This window comes from Pavona decussata, unplaced genomic scaffold (assembly GCF_977016875.1).
Source record: "Pavona decussata unplaced genomic scaffold, jaPavDecu1.1 SCAFFOLD_322, whole genome shotgun sequence".
Classification (NCBI taxonomy): domain Eukaryota; kingdom Metazoa; phylum Cnidaria; class Anthozoa; order Scleractinia; family Agariciidae; genus Pavona; species Pavona decussata.
The window spans coordinates 367,894-391,473 of record NW_028145712.1 but is presented as its reverse complement, the minus strand read 5'-3'; the positions used below and the strand labels follow the sequence as shown (position 1 = coordinate 391,473).

General features: G+C 39.4%; 2 protein-coding genes and 1 long non-coding RNA gene across 3 annotated transcripts; 1 reads left to right on the top strand and 2 right to left on the bottom strand.

Moving 5' to 3' along the window:
- Positions 1-242: 242 nt before the first annotated feature.
- LOC146453808 (heterogeneous nuclear ribonucleoprotein Q-like) lies at positions 243-4,268 on the bottom strand. Its single transcript, XM_085096190.1, has 3 exons — positions 3,723-4,268; positions 2,517-3,053; positions 243-1,689 (listed from the first exon to the last, which is right to left on the bottom strand). The coding sequence occupies exons 1-3, from the start codon at positions 4,167-4,169 to the stop codon at positions 844-846; spliced, it is 1,830 nt and encodes a 609-aa protein (XP_084952316.1). The 5' UTR covers positions 4,170-4,268; the 3' UTR covers positions 243-843.
- A 429-nt stretch (positions 4,269-4,697) lies between these two features.
- On the top strand, positions 4,698-8,152 carry LOC146453807 (uncharacterized). Its single transcript, XR_014859420.1, has 2 exons — positions 4,698-5,094; positions 7,288-8,152. It is a non-coding gene; the product is annotated as an uncharacterized LOC146453807 (long non-coding RNA).
- Positions 8,153-12,940: 4,788 nt separating this feature from the next.
- On the bottom strand, positions 12,941-17,723 carry LOC146453806 (uncharacterized). The gene is made up of 5 exons (XM_085096139.1): positions 17,558-17,723; positions 17,364-17,432; positions 16,974-17,018; positions 16,715-16,765; positions 12,941-16,181 (listed from the first exon to the last, which is right to left on the bottom strand). Exons 1-5 carry the CDS (start codon positions 17,721-17,723, stop codon positions 13,027-13,029), a joined length of 3,486 nt encoding a protein of 1,161 aa, XP_084952265.1. The 3' UTR covers positions 12,941-13,026.
- Positions 17,724-23,580: the final 5,857 nt, after the last annotated feature.

Below are 23,580 nucleotides of genomic sequence, written 5' to 3'. Positions count from 1 at the left end.
AGTTTAGAAAATACCAATGACAGGGTGACTTAAGCAGCAAGGAATACAACTGCATCATAAAAACAAACAAAGCACAAACAAGCAAATACTTACCTCCATCAATGTGTCAGTCAAAGCCATGCTTCTGTGATTTTTTTAAGACTTGGGATTTCGACAAGTTTCAGGTCAGAATATTTTGGAGATTTTGGGTGATTGCAAAGGGAATGTTTTGTACATTAATCAACACACAGGTTCTTACAATGTTGGCTTTCAGCCTCGTGTTTTGCCCTTGGCATTTTGGGGTCAAATTTTATTTATTTAGCAGTTTTTGCTGCGAGTCGTCAGGTTTCAACTAACTTTACAAGTCCAATTGCTTGGTTGTAGTAAGATACCAAACACAATTAAAAGTTCTAACTGCAGACCAAATTACACTTTCCAACTTTTGACTAGACTAAACATAATTCACTGTAAGTTAAAACCACAATACAATGACGAACTTTCTCAAGTTTTTAAAAAATCTGAAACTGATATTTAGTACAGTAAATCTACTTCGTTTAAAAGTTGCTATATAATTTTGTTTGCGTCATGCCTGAAAATAACTAAAATAACTTTAAAACTTCTAACAAGTTTATCTGGCATTTCAAGTCCAATTGAAACACAAGAAAACCATTCGTCCAAAGATTTCAGCATCTTCCAAATTGAATCCATATTCAAAGAGTTACTAATAAGCCAAATAACTTGAAAAGCTGGATCACTATATCTATCACATTGCCAAACATCTAAAAGCCAAAATGAAACAGAGAAAGGCCATGGAATGAGCTGCCAAATCAAAATTGGCCGTAACCCAAATTTTTCTTTTCTTGACTACCACTGCTGGCTATAACTGTCGCTGTACCACTCTTGGTTTGACTGGCTCCCATATCCGCTATTGTCATACAAAGGCTGCTGAGCAATTGGCTGGCTTCCCCATCCGCCTCCCTGATTCTGACCCATGAACCTGCGCTTTGGCTCAGGATACTCCACAGGTGCTTGCATCGAGTCGGCACCGTACTTCCTCTTGCCTGGGGCAACACCTCCACCTCTTGGTCCCCCACGTCCCAGAGGCCCTCCCCTTCCACCACGACCACGGGGTGCTCCTCCTCTTCCGCCTCGGTCACCACCTCTTCCTGAGTACCCACCTCGACCTGGACCACCACGTGGACCACCACGCCCCCCTCGAGGAGGGCCACCTCCACGAGGTTGAGGAGGGCGTTGGTAGTAATAATCATCATAGTTGTTGCCACCATAATCTTCTCTGTAACCACCACCATAACCACCACCACCATAGTAATCATCATAGCCCTGATCATAACCACCATAATAGCCATCCCTATCACCGCCATAATGTCCCCCACGGCCACGCCCAGAAGGGCCGCCACGAGGACCACCACGGGGTCCACCATAAGCACCATACCCAGACTGCCCTCCACGCCGCCTGTCCTTCTGTGACGGTTGAGGTTTGGCTAGAGACACCTCCAGTGTGAGTCCATCAAGTTCAGCATTGTTCATTGCCTCCAACGCCTTCACTGCGTGCTCACGTTCAGCATAATGGATGAAGGCGTAATCTTTCACTTTCTTCAGTCGTTCAATGGTACCGAACTCAGCAAACTTCTCTCTGAGCTTTTCTTCAGTGACACTAGGAGTAACATTCCGGACATAGAGGACTTTGACCTGCGATTAACAACAAAACCTGTGAACATTTTAGATGTCAAGTTTACCGCATCAGATATTCTCATCTGCACCCAATGAGAGTTAGGAAGAAAAGGAATCAACAACTTCGTGTCATATAAGATTCAAAATGGAGAAGAAGATAAGCAGGCAAGGGGAACTGATTTTTGCATTCAAGACTGACATAGCCATCACAAGATTTCTTCCATATTCTTTTGATTTGATTATAGATAAGAAAATAACGACAGCAAATTGACCGTTCCATGTGTGGTTACTGTAGGGAATAGGGTAAACCATTTCCTCATCCTGATTCACAGCCCTGGCCATACACAGAGTTTTTGAGGGATTATTTTGGGAAGGGCTTGCTTTCATTTTGGAGGGAGATTACATTTCAAAATGGATTGGTCTCGACGGTAACAGCATCTTGAAACAGAAAACTAACAGCCTAAAAGCTTGAAACAACTAACTCCAACTTCTAATATTTAACATGGCTTATTTTCAGAGGGGCTTACAGTGTTCCAGATAACTTTCAAAGCCAGGGAGTCAACGGATCATTTTAAATTATTTAGGAATTTCAAAGTGTGGTTTTCTCCAAATCTTTCTAAGTTTACCATTTCATTTGCCACGTCAGGAAGCAAGTTTTCTTAGATTTTTGACCGAAAACCACTCTCATATTTTGACACTAGGTTTACACTTTGAATGTGGACACAATAAAGAGAACTTTACATGCCTAAAATTTTATTTGCAGTCATCCCACAATGCCACCAGTCTAGAATAAACTCTTTGTTGTGGTTTGCCACTTGTAGCTAAAACAAAGAATTACAACATACCTTGGACATTGTTTCCTCATCTGGTTCCTCCTGTGGCTCAGCCCAGTCAACAGTCACAACATGGACATTCCAAACTTTGACTCTTCCACTAGTCAATCTCCGACGAGCCAAGGATGCCGCTTGGTGATTTTCATACTCCAGGAAAGCAAAGCCCCTGTTCTTGGACTTGTCTTCTGACGACATGTAAACAATCACATCAGAAAGACCAGCCGTGACACTGCTGAACTCATCAAAGATCTCTTGCTTGTTCTTTGTCTTGGGAATGGATCCAACAAACAACCGGTTGTTTGCTACAGAAAGACAAACACCGAGTCGTCTGCCAGGTCTGATCTCTCTATTGTCAAGTTTCTTCATGGAATCCTGAGCCTCCTCTCTCACAGAGTAAGTGCAGAAGCCATACCCCCGGTTCTGTCCCGTCAATGGATCCACCATCAGCCGAAAATCATAGATTCTTCCACACTCCTCCAACACTGGAATCAGTTCATCTTCAAAGCAGTCCCTGGGAATCTTGCCAACAAACACTTGACAGCAGACTTTCTGTTTAAAAAAGCACAGAAGACGATGTCAAGAAAATTACTACTATTGCAATCAGCCTTGAATAAACCAAGTACACCTATAAGTATCAGCCCAATTATAGCAAAAACACTAGCAGGTCTGCAGAAAATGGCTGATCACCAATGACAAGTATTTCCTTCAAGTTCTGATTAGTTCATTGTGCTATAGTGATTGGCTAGAGTAATTACGTGGGTTTTGATTTTCCAACACTAAAATTGAAAACTGCTTTAACAACAACACAATCGGTGCCAGAAGCAGATTCATTTAAGAACGAGAACAAGGAAACGGAAAGCCAAACTTGGCCTAAAGTGCTTACATGAATTTTCAAGTCTCTCTATTTGACTTAGCTATTGCAAATAGTGGGCTATAACTAGACTAGTGTATGGGAAGCTGAAAACTCAGTGCTCTAGTTCTGGGAGAATCTATCAACACGTACTTATTTGTAGGGAGGAAAGACATGCTCTTGTTAGTTAACAACGAGCTTCATTTTACAAATGTCTCCGTCTAAAAGACGACGACACATATGCGTTACTTCCTTTAGCAAATATGTATGCATGCAGCTGTTGTAAACTCATCAAACTTCGCCAAGGTATAAGTTTAGTTTATACCTATGACGCATACAAACTTCAACTAGAAATCGAACTCAAATACCTCGCTTCCTGTCCCGGGAGCAGGGCCTTCCCAGTTAGGCGGTGGGCCTCCATACTTTCTCTGGCCGGTGGTTATATCCAAAGTGTAGCCTGTTCTGTCCAGCAACTCTTTTATCTTCTCTTCGTTCGGACCTTTCACGGCCTCCGCTCCCGGCGTGTGACCCTGCGCCTTCTGTCGATTTTTCTCCCGATAGGTCTTCATCACACCACAGAGAAAAGCGCTCTTGTTCTGAACATGGGAAAGATCACTGCTTCCGAACTGATCTAGGACTTCAAGGGCTCCCTCTTCGTTGAACTCGCGTAAAGCGTCGAGCGCTCTGTCATCCAACTCGCTCGGAGAAAGCGAGCCTGTTTCGAAGATCGCCGCCACTCGCTGCGCCACTTGAACGCTCAAGCCTTGGTTCACAAGTTGTTGTGCTTCTTCCGATAGTTCTTGAGTTGATTCCATGATGAAATGGCGCGTGAAGTTAAGGAAACAAAACCGAAGAACACTTTCACAAGAAACACGAGGACAGATCGACAACGTGCTCTCAAACGCTACAATGAGCATGTGCAGTTAGGGGTGGACCGAGGAAACTTACAGGGTTATGCAAAGTGAGTTCACCACAGGACTCCTAATCGTCAACATGGCCAAATTACACGCTTGTTTCAGCTTTAGCGAAAAGGTATCCCTACCACACTCTTTTCATTTTATAAGAATCTATTTTATAAGAATATCGAGCCTGAAATTTGCGAAATTTTAAGAATATTTTAAGAATAAACCCGAGGCTGAGATTTTGAAAAGAATATAATTTTGTGTGTCGAAAATTTGTAAATACAATTATACGTTTTCAACTCAACTGTAAAAATTTCTTCCTTTCTCTAAACAGCAAAACTAGCCAATAAAACAATAAAAACCTGCACTAGCCAATTAATGTTCGATGCTAATGACAGTTCGATGAACGGACTCCAAAACACTTATAATTGATACCAGCAAGGGAGACAATTGTCTGCGCATGCTCGAAATAACTCGAGTTATTTAACGTTTTTTTTAGTTTTTCGTGATTCGAGGTTTTCGCGCGGTTTTCGACGCGGTTAAATTTGACAACCTAAACTTTAAATGAAAAGCATTCAAAAACGGTTCGTCGGCAAGCTAATTGAGGCATGTTGCCACAAAAAGCAACTCAAGGCGGAGACGGAAAACCTTGTTTGACATCACCTGTGGTAATTTTTCGGTGGACGAAAGTCCCTTTTGATCTGATGTGTCGACGGTAAAGATGGCGGTTTGTCTGCAACGAGCATTTGGCGAGTCCAGTGTCAATGCATTTTTCTGTTTTCCAAGGTTCTGCTTCACATCTTATCCAACACCAAGCGAAAGAAATATATCTTTTCTGGTAAGTACAACGTATTGTTGGTTCCTTGTATTTGTATTTTTAGTTTTCATTCGCTTCCTTTCGCTGCAATGAAGAAACTGTGTTGTTGTCATTCTAAATTTCGTGGTGTCCTTCAACGAGAACAGCCTGCGTTCTCTGTTTTCATTATTTTTTCATAAAAATCGACTACAGCATTGAGGTGAAGTTATTTTTCCATTTGAGGGTTGTAATTACCGTTTAAAACCAGTACTTTTTATTCTTCGTCGAAGTGAATGTTTTGATTGAAAAATTTAGTTTTTATTTTACCGCGTATTAAAATTTCTCATCATACCCCCGAGACTTTTGTCTCCCTTCGTGATATGGGAATTCCCATGAACAGGGTGTCAGTCTATTAACATACTACTTGTTGCCAAAATTTGGTGTATTTCTGAGGTGTACCCCCAATACACTCTAGCTGAACAAAGCTGCGTTGATCGAATTTCAATTTGAAGATATTAGTTTTCTAACATCATACTTTCTGGCCTTTCCAGATTTAGCAAATTATAAGTTACCAGTAATATCAAACTCTCACCAAGTCGTACTAAGTTTAAACGTACTTTGTACCAAATGTCAATTCTGTGGACGTTTCCGTTAATTTTTTTTACCATTTGTTGTCAGAACGGTAGTTCGCAAGTGAAATTAAATAGTACGAAAATATCTGAACGCCCCCACATTTCTGTTTATATCCAAAGAACGAATTCGTGATATGGGAATCGGCTTGGGTGAGATATTTTCAAGGAACAGCTTAATAAATTGCCGACATCAAACAAAATTTTTAAGGTGTACCCCCAATACACTCTTTCCGGTCAAAGTTCTTCTTTGCGCGCGGACATATTTGCTTCTCTGTTGATGGCGTGACACGTTGTCACACACACACGTGTCTATGTCAAGTTGAACGGAAGCATAGAGAAGCAACATTCAGGTGAAAATTTTGAGTCGGAAGCATCTCTATTTAATGAGGTATTTTTGAAAGATAGTTTATGTTGTCATGTAAGTATTACAGTCAACTCTCTTGTAAGCGACCACCCTTTGGGCACGACAAAGTGGTCGCTTATGGGAGGTAGTCGCTTACGGGAAAGATCACCAAAACAAGCCTAATACTGGATTGATTAATTAATTTCATAAAAATATTATCTTTAGCAGCTAAAATTAGGCAAATGGAAACTAATTTATTTTATTTTTCCACATCTCTTCATTCTTCTGATGAAACTTTTTATACCATTTTGAACCAGATCACTGTAACAATTCCCGTTTACCTACAGATCTATTTATAGCCATCTTTCTTTTTCTGTAAACTATTATTATCTGTCAGCAGTTGTGGATAGCATCATTTTCAAAGTTGAATTTTGTCACTTCTCAGGTGTGATTTACTAACCATCATACATGATTTTGTTGGGTGGTTGCTTACTGGAAACATAAAACAAAAGGATATGTCAAATTTCTGGCTTAAAAAGTGGTCGCGGTCCCTTAAGAAATTTGAGTGGTGGTCACTTAAGGACGGTGCCTACTGTTGTTACTGCGCAAACATTTTGTGCATCTCGAGATACTCTGGTTTCCTATGGGTGGTGCCAACTAATACAGGAATATTTTTGCGCGGTTTAAAACTATATATACTATGGAGAAAGCAGAACTTAGCAAATGCTTTTGGTATCTCAAAAGAAAATTGGGGGTAACCATGCATTTTTCAGAGATAATTAAGCTTCAAGTTAGGAAAAAGTCCCATACATTGCTTTATATTTTGGCGCTTTTTAGAGATATTGCTTACTTATCTCTGAAAAATGCATGGTTACCCCCAATTTTCTTTTTGGATTCCAATAGCCCTTGCTAAGATCTGCTTTTCCCACATAGTCATAAACCGCACAAAAATACTTCATTATTAGTAGGCACCGTCCTTAAGAGGGAGCTCTTGGAACAGTATTTAAAAGAGAATCAAAACGGTTGTTTACGAAGTGGTCGCTTACAAGAAGTGGTTGCTATGAGAGAGTTGACTGTATTTCTACTATTTTTTTGAAGTGGCAAACAGTAGAATAATTTGTCATGAGATCTGGCCTCAGCTTCAACTCTGGGGTTGGACACAAGCCTTTCACAGAGGGTGTTCCCTTTCATGGTACATGTAGACCTTGGGTGTTACATGTAATTTAAAGTTGATCTAAGCTTTTTATTTTGCCACCCCAGATCAAAACAGATGACATGAAAGATACAGTATGGCACAAGGCTCACTTGTTAAATGAAAACTCATGTTGAAGTGCATCATAAACTAGCAATGAATTTTGTAAGAATATCTTGTCAAGACATAGAAATTATAGTCCATCTGTGTATTGAACTTCTTACCTTTCAGTAAATGGGTAATGATGGCAGAAGTGAAGTACCCCTTGACTCTTCAGAACATACAAATTATATTTAGGAACCAAATTTCATGGTCGTTCTCTGGAGTACATAAAATATCAGCCATCTTTGGTCATCTGTTAGTGAGCAGCATAGGAGATGGCTAATTGTCCGGTCAAGCTTTAATCAACAAGACCCTAGCTTTGATTGATAAATGTGACTACAGATAAAAAGTCAAACTGGTTATTAACATCTCTTTTAATAATGAATTTGTTGATCATCATTTACAATCTCAAATTGTTAAATTAGAAAAATAGTAATGACTTAATAAAATCTGTACAGGAATTATTGTATTTTAATTAGTTATTTACAAACAGGCTTTTATATACACAATGTACATATGATAACTTAATTTTAAAAGATTTGTCCAAATATTTGGAATAATTTCTTTTTTCTTATATACAGTTTATTAATGATATGTAATGTCTGGTAGTGTCTACCAAATTACAAAATAATGTATTTACATTTTGATATTGTACTATTATTTGTACATTTTATTAATACATAACATTGTATACTTGTGCACACCAACTGTATATTTATGCACATCACACATTGTACATTTGCTTACACTGTTAATAATTATTCCTGATGCAGTAATTCATAATATCATGTAATAACACAACAAATAATTTATTAATATAAATAACTTTGCAAATACATTTTTTATATATTTCAATTTAATTTGGCAGTTTGTCTTCAATATCACAGTCTGTACTTTGGAAAACAATGGTGTGTTTCCTGTTTAAGCACTATTCACAAATGTTGTCTGGAATTACACAGAACTAGACAACAAACATTCTAATGTTTTTTGAACCAATTTTTCTGAAGCTAATACAAAAAATCTTTTAAGAACAGTCAAAGAATTGATTTTATTTATGCGAATAAAATTTCCTTAAACTGGGCAGAATATTAAACAGTGCAAATGTGAAATAACCCTACCAAATTTTTTTTGATTTTGGATATTATAATTAATTTTCAAGATATGTTCAAATCAAGTCAGCTGAAATCCCCAGTACTACCAATTAAGGTGACCAAGGGGGTGGCAAGACACACTCACTCAAGTAAGCCGAAGTCCCCAGTACTACCAATTAAGGTGACCAAAGGGGTGGCAAGACACACCCACTCAATTTAGCCGAAGTCCCCAGTACTACCAATTAAGTTGACCAAGGGGGTGGCAAAACACACTCACTCAAGTAAGCCGAAGTCCCCAGTACTACCAATTAAGGTGACCAAAGGGGTGGCAAGACACACCCACTCAATTTAGCCGAAGTCCCCAGTACTACCAATTAAGGTGACCAAGGGGGTGGCAAGACACACTCACTCAAGTAAGCTGAAATCCCCAGCACAGTACAAAGATAATTAACAAATCGACGGCAGTTTTCTATGGTCTATACTCTTATAGACCATAAAATGACGTCAAAAATGTTCAAAACTCAAGTGGAACCACGAGCCGCAGGCGAGTGGTTTCACTGCCAAGTTTTGGACATTTTATGGCGTCATTTTATGATCTATAAGATTATAGACCATAGAAAACTGCCGTCGATTTGTTTTTTACAATAACATGGAAAAAGTACGAGCGGAATTGGCTATTTTTTTCGTTGAGAAAGCGCGCGCGTTACATCTGACGTCATTTTTATTGTCTGTACTCTTATAGACAATAGCTTCGAGCCAATCAGCGCGCGGGAATTTGGACAGTTATTGTAAAACACAAGATGGTAATTGGTATTTCAAAAGTTAATGCTAGGCATTAAAATATTATATGATGCCCGGATTACCAAAGGACCTTTGCTGCTATTTTTGGGAGAATCTAAGTATGAATCACACCAAAAAGTGTTTTTCTTCTTAGGTTAAAAGGAATGTAGTATCTATTTTCATTTTGGACATTTTATGATCAGTGTTTCTAATTGAGGTTCCTAATGCACCACTGTAAATAGACTGGGTTGCCATTTAATCAGTGAAAATATTGTAGACAGGGTCCTTAAAATGGATTTCCAGCACAGCAAATTTGTATCACTTAGATCCTACCAAAGAAGCACAGCCTTCAGTACCTTACTTCTAATGTGCAGGAAAACAACCATGAAACTGCCCTGCTTTTTTGTTTGGTATGAAAAAGGAGAATAATAGACACTTGCTAATTATTATGGAAGAAACATATTTCAGAAATTGACATTTAGCCTGAAGGGTTAACCCTTAAAGGCCTAGTGCCATTTTACAAATTCTTCTGTCTTCTTTATACACTTTGTTGAGGACTAGAAGTTTACAACCATGACAATAATTCATCTTTCAATTTTCCTGGAAAACATTTTTTTAATTTTTAAGACCAGGGCCTAGTGCAAAACATGAAATGTTTCTGTTGTTCTGCCTTTGATCCAAAACAAATAAAATCAACCAACCATCACGTTCCTTTTCTTAATTGCCTGTAATGATATATTTTGGCAGGCTAAATGTAACTACCTGTAGATTTATATTTTTTCCATAATAATTGCCGGGTTTTAGGAGAGAGAGAACCCTTTAATTAGACTGTGTCACTAAGGCACATTTTTTTCCCTTAACGTAGGGGAGAATGTTTTTCCCAATAGCATTGCAGTCATAAATGTTGAAACATGGAGATCAGTCTCCTTGATGTTTTAATACAACTTTTATTTGAAGTGACTGTTACAGCATCAAAAATAATGGTTGGAGGCTCAAACACAGAGCAAAACACTTGATCCCTCAACCTTTAAACAAAAAAGGCTTCAGTTGTTCAATTAAGTCCCTTTTACACATTGCAATTTGAAAATACATCCAGGGAGAAAAACAAACATAACTCAATAAATAGATACAAACTGAGACACAATGGTCACTCAAGTTAGTCCCCAGTTCTACCAATAAAGGCGACTAAGGAGGTGGCAAGATACACTCACTTAAGTAAGCCGAAGTCCCCAGTACTACCAATTAAGGTGACCAAGGGGGTGGCAAGACACACTCACTCAAGTAAGCCGAAGTCCCCAGTACTACCAATAAAGGTGACCAAGGGGGTGGCAAGACACACCCACTCAAGTAAGCCGAAGTCCCCAGTACTACCAATAAAGGTGACCAAGGGGGTGGCAAGACACACCCACTCAAGTAAGCCGAAGTCCCCAGTACTACCAATTAAGGTGACCAAGGGGGTGGCAAGACACACTCAAGTAAGCCGAAGTCCCCAGTACTACCAATTAAGGTGACCAAGGGGGTGGCAAGACACACTCACTAAAGTAAGCCGAAGTCCCCAGTACTACCAATAAAGGTGACCAAGGGGGTGGCAAGACACACCCACTCAAGTAAGCCGAAGTCCCCAGTACTACCAATTAAGGTGACCAAGGGGATGGCAAGACACACTCACTCAAGTAAGCCGAAGTCCCCAGTACTACCAATAAAGGTGACCAAGGGGGTGGCAAGACACACCCACTCAAGTAAGCCGAAGTCCCCAGTACTACCAATTAAGGTGACCAAGGGGGTGGCAAACACACTCAAGTAAGCCGAAGTCCCCAGTACTACCAATTAAGGTGACCAAGGGGGTGGCAAGACACACTCACTAAAGTAAGCCGAAGTCCCCAGTACTACCAATAAAGGTGACCAAGGGGGTGGCAAGACACACCCACTCAAGTAAGCCGAAGTCCCCAGTACTACCAATTAAGGTGACCAAGGGGATGGCAAGACACACTCACTCAAGTAAGCCGAAGTCCCCAGTACTACCAATAAAGGTGACCAAGGGGGTGGCAAGACACACTCACTCAAGTAAGCCGAAGTCCCCAGTACTACCAATAAAGGTGACCAAGGGGGTGGCAAGACACACTCACTCAAGTAAGCCGAAGTCCCCAGTACTACCAATAAAGGTGACCAAGGGGGTGGCATGACACACCCACTCAAGTAAGCTGAAGTCTCCAGTACTACCAATTAAGGTGACCAAGGGGCTGGCAAGACACACCCACTCAAGTAAGCCGAAGTCCCCAGTTCCCCAGGCCAAGCTCAGCAATAATTATTAATCATAACTCTAACAAATTTCAAGAAAAAAAAGCCAACATTTTCACTTTTTGGTGAATAAATAGAGGACAACAATGTAGGTAAGTTTCGAGATTGATTTAATTACAGAGCATGCAAATGACGTGTACTGTCCAATTACATCAGGCATGACATGTACACCGTCCAATTAAAGTGCACCTAACTCTAAATTTTTTTCGCTTAAATAAATCTTTGCACCTGTTCGAAACGCATTGAGCCTTTTTTCTGACTTTCTATAGGCTGTAAAAGTTACAAAATATAGCCATCATCTGTCCCATGACCGAGCTAGTAAGGAGTATGCGTCTATTCCTGACATGACATCACAAACTGCTTTGCATGCATTTTCACAAAGACTTAATACAATGCAAATCAGTTTGTGATGTTAAGTAAGGAATAGACCCATGCCCCTCACCAGCTCGGTCATGGGACAGATGATGGCTATATTTTGTAACTTTTACAGCCTTTAAAAAGTTAAGATTTGGTTGAAAAAGGTGTCAAATAGCGCAATATGTTTTGAACAGGTGCAAAGATTTATTTAAGAGAAAAAATTGGGGGGATTAGGTACACTTTAATCTTCAAATAGGGCCTGCTGATAACCAATCAGATTCAAGAATTTTGTTATAGTTATGATTAAATGAACAAAAATACCATATACATGTATCTACACAGCAGAGCCCCCTCCCCACTGTCTTAACATTGACTTGTTTTTGAAGAATATGATATGTTAATGAGTGCAGCCTAATTTCACTTATTATCATAATTACACAAATATTTGGAAATTACCGTCTCAAACTCTCGCTCCTTACATTGTCTTAATTTTTTTGCTACATCAGGTTGACCAGACTTGCTATCTTTCAGTAGTGCAACAAACATTTACATTTCATGAACACTTTTAAAAGTATTTCACACTGAACAGTCTATAAAAAAAATAATGAAGTCAATAAATGAAAATAAATTACAACCAACATGACAAATAATGAAAGGTGGTAAATTTTAAGCATTGGCAAATTCAGAGTGTTGCAAGGGTGCCCAAAAGGGATTGAGTCCCAACAAGACTGAAATAATATGTCTTTGTCCCATACTTACAATATTCTCAATATGCCATCTTTCTTAAATTTTTCTTATTCAAGCTTAAAAATTACCATCATTATTTGTCAGCATTTTGTTGTAACTTGGTTTATATTCTTGTATGAGCAAATTTGTTGTTGCACTGTCAGTTTAAATTTATTTTATGCTGTCTTGTTTTGTTCAACAATAACAATCATTTTCTTTTCATTCTTTATTTACATATTTTTACTGTGAAATGACAAAATACCATTTTTTTTCTTTAAAACTAGGCTACAGTGCAAAGGGAAAAAAACACGACACAATCAAACATGATTCCACATGCTGAAGTAAAATCTGGGAAATGTAAAAGTGGAAATTAGGTGACACTCATACACCATATTTGAGAACACTGTCTTAACATGTAAGATTAATTAGTTGCATCTGGTACTCTGTACCATATTACAATAGTTCTACAAAGGAAACATCAAATGGAACTGGATTCCCTCCCCAGTCTCGCTTTGCCATTTGCTCAATGTAACTTACCATTTCCTTGATCTTATGAGGTTCAGCTGCCGCTACAATTCCTCCGATTCCCATATGTCTGTGGCTTTCAAGGAGAACCAGTTGCCCAATTTCATCAATGAGAAGCAGCATTGACTTGTCAGGAGGAAGAATGATAACAGCAGCTTGTTTCCTTTGTTGAGATGTCACAATGGTGGCAAGTTCCACGGCAAATTGCTGGAAGGAAGTGAACTGGTATTCATCCCCACATCTGGCCACTGTACTGATACCCAATACAGGGTGCTGGATAACTTCTGGGGCACTATAATTTAGGTGAGAACACCCTAGCCACTGGTGGAGAATGTTTCCTTGGACCATGATTTCTTTAAACATGGAAACAAATGCCTGACAGAGACTGTTTTTGGGACTTGGGAGTACCCAACCACTTGGTAATAAAAAATTGATGGCAACTAAAACAGCAATGATGGTACATGCATTGCTTCCAGACTGGCCAGCCACATTTGACTGGCAAACAGATAATACCCACTCGGTCACATCCCCCCGCTGATTTTGAAAAACAACATGAGCAGTACAAGGTGCAGTATGAGGTGTTCCCCTCCCACCTAAAGAACTAGAACTAGAAGATAAATTGTGTGGAGAACACCATGAACATGAACAAAGGGCTCCTCCCCCACCCTGGCAACAAATTTGATTTGGGCAATTGGTGCAATGTGTAACCCTTTCCCCAGTTACGCTGGTCTGTTTGTGATAACCCTGGCGTTTGTGCCCACACAAGGAACAGTGGCGAGGTCTTCGAGCTGATGTTGGTTGGCTAGTAGATCTATTTTGATTGACAGCTGGCCTGTTAGCAGAAGGTTGTTGGACTTGGAGACTGAAAATTTGTCTTGTCAAGTGCTGCAAGATCTCATCAACATTAACTTCCCCAACTACGTGGATTTCATGGTCATCATCAGAATTGGTATTGCCTTCGTCAGTGACATCAGCATCTTCCTGGAAACTATCATTGGAGTCTTCTTGTGGTATCTGAACAAAAGCTTCATTTGCTGTTTTGGCAAGGGACTGCAGGTTTTTCTGAAGGCCATCCTTGCAGATGAAACAAGTGTTCGGTTCTTCTAAGCAAGATGAATGGAAAGAGTGCCAGCAACCTTCAAATAGTTTCCAGGGGGATTCTGATGATTCATGGCATGAGGGGCTGTCACATCTCTTTTCTGGATCAGGTTGAGGATTGAAGTTGAAACCGACAGGAAGAATGTAGCTTTTCATCGGCTTTGAGCCAAACAGATCAGGTAGTAGCCACAAAGAGCAATCTCTCCTTTGACCTGGTTGCCTGGGCAAGAGGGTGGCTGCATTTTGGTTTGAAGCAATTTGAGTGAAGACATTTGTCAAAACAGATGCTGCTTTGCAGTAGAGGCCTGTCAGTTGCTGCCTGCTGAAAAGATAATTCTTGGATGGTGTGTAGGTGGAGCGCCAGTTTGCTTGTCTTTCACTTGAACCAAAGATGCCGTGCACTTTTTCCCGGATTTGTTCATCCGTATCACTTACCTTTGTCTGCCTTCTGATCACACTGTGCACATGCTCCACAAAATACTCATCGATGACACTGAGATTTTCAGCAAAGACATTGTAAATGTCTCTGCTGCCACCACCATCCTTCCAAAACAAAACATTGCTCAACCAAACCAGAGGTGACTTGTTGTAGTGTCTTCTACGAAAACAAAAGAACATAACCCACAACCTGAAGATAGCATAAAAGTAGTCATCCAGACGATTTAGCTTGAATAATATGTTGTACGTGGCAAGTGAGAGGGGAATGTAAGTGTCCAGAAGGTTAAGTAGAGTGCCGTATTGAAGATCCTTGCTCTTTTGGAAGACTGTTTTCACTGCATTTCTCACCAAGGTCCACCCTCCATAAGTTATCTCAAGGAGAAACTGCGTGCGCCAAGGTTTGGGCTTGTCCGCGAGTTTCTTCCCCGGAAAAACAGACTCATATACAAACCGCATGAAGGGCAGGAAGTTGGTGACAATGTCTTCATCGCTGTTGAGGTCAACATGAAGAGGACCCATACAAGGGACCACAGAAGTGATGGGATCTGGTGGGTCTCCCTCCCTAACTAAATGACATGCCCTATACACAATTTGACGGGGGAAGAATTGTGAGGGCCAGTCCCCAGGCATAAGAACCACAAACCTTGAAAGATACTCCTTTAGATGGCTTTGGAGGACCAACCCAAGGGCAGTTTCATAGTTATCCCTGCACTTTAAAGGTAACTTTACAAAGTCAAGAAGATGCACATCACTAAATGATCGCATACTTCTGACTGTTGTAGAAGCATGGTAATCATGGGCTTCCAATCGATGCCTTTCCATTAGTGGATCAAAAAATAAAACAGATAACTCTGGAACAGTTGAAACAAAAGAACTAGATAATTTCTGAAAAAAAGGTTGGGAAAAAACAAAAGATGACAGTTTGTGAATGTCAATGCCAATAGGGTTGTGAATTTTCCTGAGTTCTTGAGCAGGAATGGCCTTGACTTCTTTGGTGACTTTGATGATGATGGTGCAGAAATTGTCACACACTGATGTCCTTGCATCGGTTGGGCGTTTCTTTGTGTAAACTTTCGTCCAGTCATCAATCATCAAGGTCACTAAATGCTGATTTTCTATAGCACTTTTCACGATGTCATCAAATAGGACAGAATTTTTAACAGAAAATGAAGAAATTTCTCTCTTGACCCCTCGAGAGCAGATGGAAGTGCCAAGGGATCTTTGGGTATCAATACCCTCATCTGTCATGTGACAAAATTTCATGAACAGAGCATTGTCTTTCTGCAAAGCATCACATTTTTGAGATAAACAAAAGCATAATTGATACAAAAAGGCAACAGTGCGTTTCTTATTGAGTTCAGATCTTTCTTTGGAGTGTCGGGAGGTTGAAATTGAAGCAAAAATGAAATCAAAAAGATTATTTGCACCAACACTGGAACAGAACTGGTAGAAGGCATCAGGCTCATACATGGGTATTGTGCCATTCTGGACAACAGTTTTGAAAATGGCAGATTCAAGCCTTTGAATTTCATTTCTAAAATCTGCACCTGAAATGTAACAAACAGATAATACAATCTGTTACAACAAAGTCTTGTTAAAGCCATTCAAAGCAGTCAAAATGGTGACTTGTTGTCACCGATTTATTGAACCTGAAAATTTGGGCCTGTTGTTTTGAGTGCAAAACACATCTTTGATCTATAAAGCATGTCTCGCCTGAGCATACATGTACATATCGCTCAAGGAAACATTATCATATACTTTCACCTTGTATTTAAATAAATGTTACATTGTTACTGGAGTCTACCCAAAGACATTTGTCACTGTTTGTTTGTGGTTGTCTTACTTACAAGTGTTTACATTAACGTCTGCACTACATGTGTAAACCAGACCTCAATCAGCATCAGGTACCTATTTGACTGAAACAACTGATGCCTAATAAGCACACAACACACATGTTTTTTTAGCCTAGAAGGATAGAAGTGTCCCAATTTTTTAAGATAAATTTTACTCATGTACTGTTTGATATTACTTTAGATTTTGTTTTTTATTTTCCAGTGAAATAATGCAATGACAGGCTCACCAGTTAACTTCAGGTATAGCTCACTCTCGAGCGTTGCAAAACCTTCACTCACTGTAAAGAAAAAGTGTTACAGTTGGTACATTTTATACTAAAAAACAACAAAACTTTATTACGGCAAAAGCAGATAAAAATATACAAAAATTCGTCTTTCATTCCGTGTAGCTACAGCTAATCGAGGCATGGAAAGAAGAAAAAAGAAAATAAAAATAATCAGGACGAGAACTTGTGCAGTATTTTAATTGTACTTAACAGCACTTACCTACTACCCCAAAATTCTCCTTTTCCCCTGGAATTGCTTCACTCCCTGAGAGGAAAAAGAGACAGTTTGTGAATTTCCAGGCAAATTTTAAATTACTAGACCGAAACCAAAACGTTTTTTACAAGCAACTGAACCACTACGCGTGGTGGCATTTTCTCCGAAAAAGAAACAAAAACAAAAAACTAAACCGCAAATAAAATGACGGTTTTGAAAGCTTGACACCATCACTGCAGTTTGATATTTCAAAATAGCAAAAGGTCGAGGCTATTTTACAATTTAACCGAAATTACGTAGTTTTAAATTCATTAAATACTTAGTATATTAGCTTTAAAACCCACCGCAATTTAAATAAAAGTTGTTGTTGCTGTTGTTACGTTAAAAACAGCTTACCATTATTTCCTCCCGTGAGACCAGCTCTGCAGGTTGCACTTTCAGGATAAATCGTTACATTTTCCGTCACTGCAACGTAAAATAGTTTCAAACAAAGTCACTTTTCTAAGAGCACTTCATCTTAAATTTTAAAAACCGACAACAAGAACAGAACTGGCCGTAAAGTTACAAACCAAAATGTCTCACGTACGTACCTTGACAATTTTCGTTGGCGACTTCCTTTAAAACAGCTCGTTTCTCGTCTCTTTTCTCGGAGCAATAGCAACTTCTACATAAATTTACGCCTGACTCACACCTAATGAAAGGTGAAGGTCCGCTTTTTCTACCGCACACTTTGCAGCCGTACTTACACCTATACATGTTTTCTCCAACATGAGAAGGGAGCTAGCTTTCACTAGCTTCTTGCACCTCTCAGTCCTTCGCATGTTGAAAAAAAGCTTTCGCGACGCTTGCCAGTAGCAAAAACCCGCCAATAATTCCCGCCTAAAAAACGCAGCCGTCCACAAAAGATTCGAATTTTCGGGAAGAGAAAAGAACAAGCAATCATTCCTTATGTTTGTTTTAAGAAATGATGACTTATTCTTCCTCTCTCGGCGCCATCTTGTTTTGCGTGGCTTGGATCAGCGCATGCGCAAAATGATTTTCAAACGGACCAATCAGACAATTGTCTCCCTTGCTATTGATACCCCAATACAATCCAAAACGGAAATGCCATACGCTATCATCTAAGAATATTCACAAGAATATTTTCTGCCTAACATCGGTAGAAAAATAAGAATATTCAGCCTGGGCCGGAAAAACAATATTCTTATAAAAGAAAAAGACTGTACGCCATACCACATACACAAGGTCCAAAAGTTTTACTCCTTTCTTACACCTCAAACTATAAGTCATTGACAGAAGAATATAAACCAATCATTATAGCTCTGGCACCCACTGAAGGGAGGCGGCGCGGTCGAGTGTTTAGGGCGCCGGACTTGAAATCCGGAGGTCCCGGGTTCAAGTCCCGCTCTGACCAGAGTTGTTTCTCGGTAGCCCCGAGTTCAACTCCTCGGCAGCGTTTGTAAATAGCCAGCTGGTCTGCCTCCTGCCAGTTGGGATTTTTAGCGATGTTATTTTCAATTTAAATTATTTGTTTGTGAAGTTTAATGCTCGGCCCCACTAGCACTTGTGCTATAAACACTGCCAAGGGTAAATAAAAGTTTATTATTATTATTATTATTATTATTATTATTATTATTATTATTATTATTATTATTATTATTATTATTATTATTATTATTATTATTATTATTATTATTATTATTATTATTATTATTATTATTATTATGGACCAGTTCTACTCGGTGTTGACTCATCGGAAAATCCCGTTGCAATTAGTTTGGTCTATTTGACGTCTGGCACGTGCATTTCTATAACAACAGATACGGCGGCAAAAAAGTATTCAAAGCAGTTTTTTGTGCTTTTTAAGGTCCTCTACAGCATTCAAAATGATATGAAGAATATTCCCTGCGTTATTAGCGGCTAGCGCGCGTGATCTTTGGTTTGCAGTAACTTCTGAATAAATTTATAATACAATACTTTATTGATACTCCCCATAAGGGTTTTTCAGTGACAATTTGCAATCATAATCAAGAAACAAATTTTGTACTCAGTGCAGTTCTTGTTATCCTTTTTATACTTGTATTTGGTGCGCAGCCAACTTTTGCGGCCTTTTAAAACAATAAAATTGTGATTTCGCACCCTCTTTGTTGGCTACGCTCGAAAAGACCACCCCTTTCGTAGTACCCCCACTATCAGCTCTAACCACCTCCTCCACCCTTCCCTGGGAGGAAAAATTTTATGTTCGCTTTTTTTCGCTCTTCGAGGAAAAGAAAGCCTAACCATGCACTCGAACAGTGATCAAGTGCAGCGTGCAGAAAAACTTACAGACTGCAGAGTTGGTGCAGTTTTCTTCCTACAGAAAAATCCGCTGTGAGCGGTGATGGAGCCAGCAGAATGCGCATGGATTGCGGAGTGACGGAAGAGGCTGTTGCCCGCGGGAATTGGGAACAGACGCATTTCCCGCCTTTTGTTTCATCCGCCGGTACTGAAAGGCCTCTGCTCTCGCAGGCTAAAGGCCCGTTTAGACGGTTTCAACATTTGCTTCAACATGCGTTCCGTACACTTTGTTGAGCCAAATGTCGGGGGCGTTTGAACAGCTCGTTAATGTTGAAAGCTTGTTGAATCAAATTTAAATTGGTCAGTTTAAACTTTCAACATTGATTTAACATTTGCTTTGTTCTTGAAAATGTTGAATTGCGTTTGGTGAAATGTTGAAACCGATTAAACAGACCTTTAGGAGAGTAGATTTTCTTTACATGCATGCCACCGAGCATGATTTCAGCGTGAAATTTTTAGGTTCTTTTCTCTTTCCTTAGCTGTTCACACTTTTTTGACTCCCGTTTACCTTATTTTAATACGGCTATTTTCGTTCTGCTTTGTGTTTCGCGCCAGTTTTACAAGCGTTTGCTAGTTTCATATGTTGTTAGTTTCTTTAGCATAGTTTTGTTAACTGAGCTTATATTTGTACTTCAGTTGAAAGCCGGATTTACGGTTTGGTAGGGGTTTATGATGGCAGCACAGCAGACGTTGCTTAATTTGTATTATGGATTTAATGGTGCATTATCAGTGTTACATGTTACATGTCGTTCCATGGTACTATACTCTGCAGTCCACTCTAGTATATATCAAATGGACTGTAACGGTTATCGTTGGGAGAAAGTTTCCCGGCCGGGACTGGTTATAAATTCTCTGTTAAGGCAACAAGTGTTTTTTTATTTTCGTATTTCAAAATGTTTCGCCTCTCCTTCCTATTTTAAACTCTGCGGAGAGTTTCGCACGATTTTATTATCGCAATTGATGGCACGTTTTCTAATTCGTTTGTATTATTATTATTATTATTATTATTATTATTATTATTATTATTATTGTTATTGTTACTATTATTATTATTATTATTACTATTTTTATTTTTTTATTTTTTTTGCTTGTTTGTTTGATTGATGGGGGAAGGGGGTTCAGCAATTTTTTTTTTCCGTCTGCACTTTTTTGACTAAAGGCTTTGTATGAATTTTCTTTCTCTAGATTGCAAGAAATTCTCCTTGTTTTTTTAAGATATACACAAGGTTGGTTTCTTCTGCAAAAGTTTCGCAAGAATGTTTTTAATTTGCCAACCTCCCCCACCACTCCACCGTCGTTAAGTTAAATGACCCCTCCCAACAAGTGCAAGCAGGAAGTGTTCAGTCGAGAACAAAAATGAACCAGACTGAATAAGTTTAAAATAAGTTTTATTGGCCACCTGATTTTGCAAAACAAAACAGCGACAACAATAGCAAAATAACTCACAACAGTGCAACGACTTCACAGACATCCCGCCTCCAACTGAAGTCTCCCTGCTTGTCTGTCAAGTTCAGGAAGTCAACAACGTAGTGGGCGAGTACACCGTGAGCCTCTAAGACAAGAAAGATCGTACAGCAGACAAACAAAATTAGAGAAGTTTAGCTATAAGAGAGATTTAGAATCGCGTTCGAACGCAGACGTATTTCCGGCTGTCGCTTCCTTCGGCGGAGAGAGGCGACAACCGAAAATACGTCTGCGTTCGCAGGCTAACGTGAAACGGGAACATGAGATTCGCGTTTTTGTTTTCTTGAAGAAATGAGTACATAGATAAGAATAGTACAGGTGAAATAGAGTGGGTAAACGCCTGAAAAAAGCGACTCTAACATTGGAAAAACGTCACAAGCCTGGTGATCAAGGAAAGAAGGAAGGCTGTCTGCGCAAACTGCGGGGAGGTCAGCTGTTTGTACATCATTTCAAAGTGACTGGAGATTAGAAAAAGAAGGCAAAACAAGTACTTGTCAGCGGACAGGAGAGGGGTCGGGTGCTACTGGAGCCTGTGGGGGCTCCCCCAGGCATGTCATCAAATTGACCCGCTCATAGGAGGGGCAGAGATAAGGACTGTTGGAGTGTTACTTGAGAGGAAGAAGCCAGAGGCAACGACACTCGATATATGGAAGGAGATGATTTCCTGGTAACCCACCGCTCAGGGAGGGCAAAGAAATACATGAATAAAGAGAAAGACTTCAAGGAAAGATTCTTCCCTATTCTGTAGAAGTCCCTGAAAAAGAAAAAAAGTACTACAAGGTTAACAACAAATGCCTAAGAATAAATAAATGACTAACTCTCCGGCCAAAGTTTCATTGCATTTCTAAGCGAAGACTGAAGTAAAGCCCTCAGTAATTTGCCACTCTCGCTTTGTTGTCATTTGTTACATTTTTGTTTACGTTCTTTTACATGGCTATGCTAGTAAAGTGAAAACAAAAACATCGACTGCTCGACTTCCTCACGGCGCAACACAAAATTGCTTGGTAGGATAAGAAACCCCACTCAAAAACAGTCTATTTTCCGACCAATCTTGTCAGAAGTTTATCTACTGAAGAGCGCATTCTTTTGCGAGAATCTGGCTGTTCGTACGCCGGTTCGGGAGCAACAAAAATGACAGAATGTTATTTCTCTAAGACACCAAAAGAACGCAATTCCTCTTATTCTTATTCCGACTCAACCGTATTCCGTTCATTCAGAGCCTGATACTATCTTTTCATTCCGAAAACGTGTCAATACCGACTTTCCCGTGTATTCCTGTTCCGGAATAGTTGGTTGACAAGACGCTTAAAACTCAAGTGTGACAACATATGCAGTCACACTTTCATGGAGATGAACTATCCAGATCCTCTGTCTGAAAGGAACTGTTGTTTCACAGGGGTGAATCTGAAGAAGTACCCTTCCCCACCACAAAAATCACATTTGTTAGGGCCTAAATTTGACTTTGTTTTTGGCATCGAGTAAATCTCCTTTAAGCGGACGCTGAAATGAGCAAATTCACTGCACTTAAGTCAACTTCATTGTTATTTTGCAAATTTTAGTGGCTTGAAGTAAACGCCAAACTTCGCCCTAAAAGAGTACCAAAGTACAAATATTTTGATATATAATTCTCCCCCTCCCCTTTAAATTCATCCACTCCGGCCAAAAAACTGGACAACGAATAGTACCCCTTCAATTTAGTTAGTTCCCACTTTTGAGTCTGTGAACGAAATTCAAAGAGTAGTATTCAACTCAAAGCTATGGTACAGTGCTTTCCTGTGTTGCTGCTTATTACACTGTACAAGAGGGTTCTAACTTTTCAAGTTCGTAGATGAGATCCTTACATATAAGCATGACCGCTTTTTTTTGGAAAACAGTATTTTCCTGTGCGTTGTAACAAATTCTGAGGCTCTGTATGAAATCCTGGTGTTACTATTCAATTGACGCTACGCCACATGCGTGACAGTGAGTTGTTCTTTTGATTCTGTCGATCATCATCTTTATTTGAACCGGGGACATAAACCAAGGTTGCTACCCACAAGAATTAAAAAAAAATTCCCGTCTTTTCCCTAATTATTCACTGATAACAAATCAATTTTCAATGACCACAAAAAACAAATTCTTAACCTATAGCTAACAATGAAGCCACATATACCAATTCCTTTGCAGATAATTTTTGAAACGCACGTGCCTTTGCTAACATGCAGCCCTTTTGCAAACCTAGTGGCTAGCCAAAAATCGAATTCCCTGTCTTTTCACTGAAAAATTCCCCGACTTTACCCTGAACTTGAAAAAAAAAAAAAAAATTTCCGGAATTTTCCCTGATGGTAACCCTGGATGAATTTACAAAAACAGACCATTGAAATAAAATTTAGTGAGAACTACCTTTGTGTGGGGATACTTATTCTTTTAATTACTCCTATCCGAGACTCAAAAAGTCACCTTTGCACTCTAGAAACCAAGGAAAGTTTAGACAAATTCAAAATTAGAAAATAAACACACTTCTCTGACGAAACTGCATTTCTTTTGTTTTAAAATGCATTGCCATTTCGGTTTAACTTCATGGACTTTTCATGGTTTTCTGTCTTGCTTCCTTTGTTTTACATAATTCACGCTCTGGTAAACCAGTCTTCGAAAATGAGATTGGCTGATATCCTTGAAGGAGGGACCGGGTCAAGCCCCTGCTCTTAATATAGTTTTTCTTTTGGTACGTTTTGATTTAAATTCTGCCCTAGCTTCTAAAATCAAAGAACAAATTCTCCTGTCTTGTCCCCATACTATTCTTATAAACGTATGGGAGAGAACTTATTAAAAG

What these genes read in the sequence shown, in the direction of transcription:
- LOC146453808 (XM_085096190.1), bottom strand. Translation starts at nt 4,169, where the DNA reads ATGGAATCAACTCAAGAACTATCGGAAGAAGCACAACAACTTGTGAAC. An exon ending in CTCCCGGGACAGGAAGCGAG is followed by an intron (nt 3,054 to 3,722) that starts GTATTTGAGTTC and finishes TTTTTTAAACAG; the next exon opens with AAAGTCTGCTGTCAAGTGTT. An exon ending in ATGAGGAAACAATGTCCAAG is followed by an intron (nt 1,690 to 2,516) that starts GTATGTTGTAAT and finishes TGTTAATCGCAG; the next exon opens with GTCAAAGTCCTCTATGTCCG.
- LOC146453806 (XM_085096139.1), bottom strand. Translation starts at nt 17,723, where the DNA reads ATGTATAGGTGTAAGTACGGCTGCAAAGTGTGCGGTAGAAAAAGCGGA. An exon ending in GGAGAATTTTGGGGTAGTAG is followed by an intron (nt 16,766 to 16,973) that starts GTAAGTGCTGTT and finishes TTTTCTTTACAG; the next exon opens with TGAGTGAAGGTTTTGCAACG. An exon ending in GCTATACCTGAAGTTAACTG is followed by an intron (nt 16,182 to 16,714) that starts GTGAGCCTGTCA and finishes GTTACATTTCAG; the next exon opens with GTGCAGATTTTAGAAATGAA.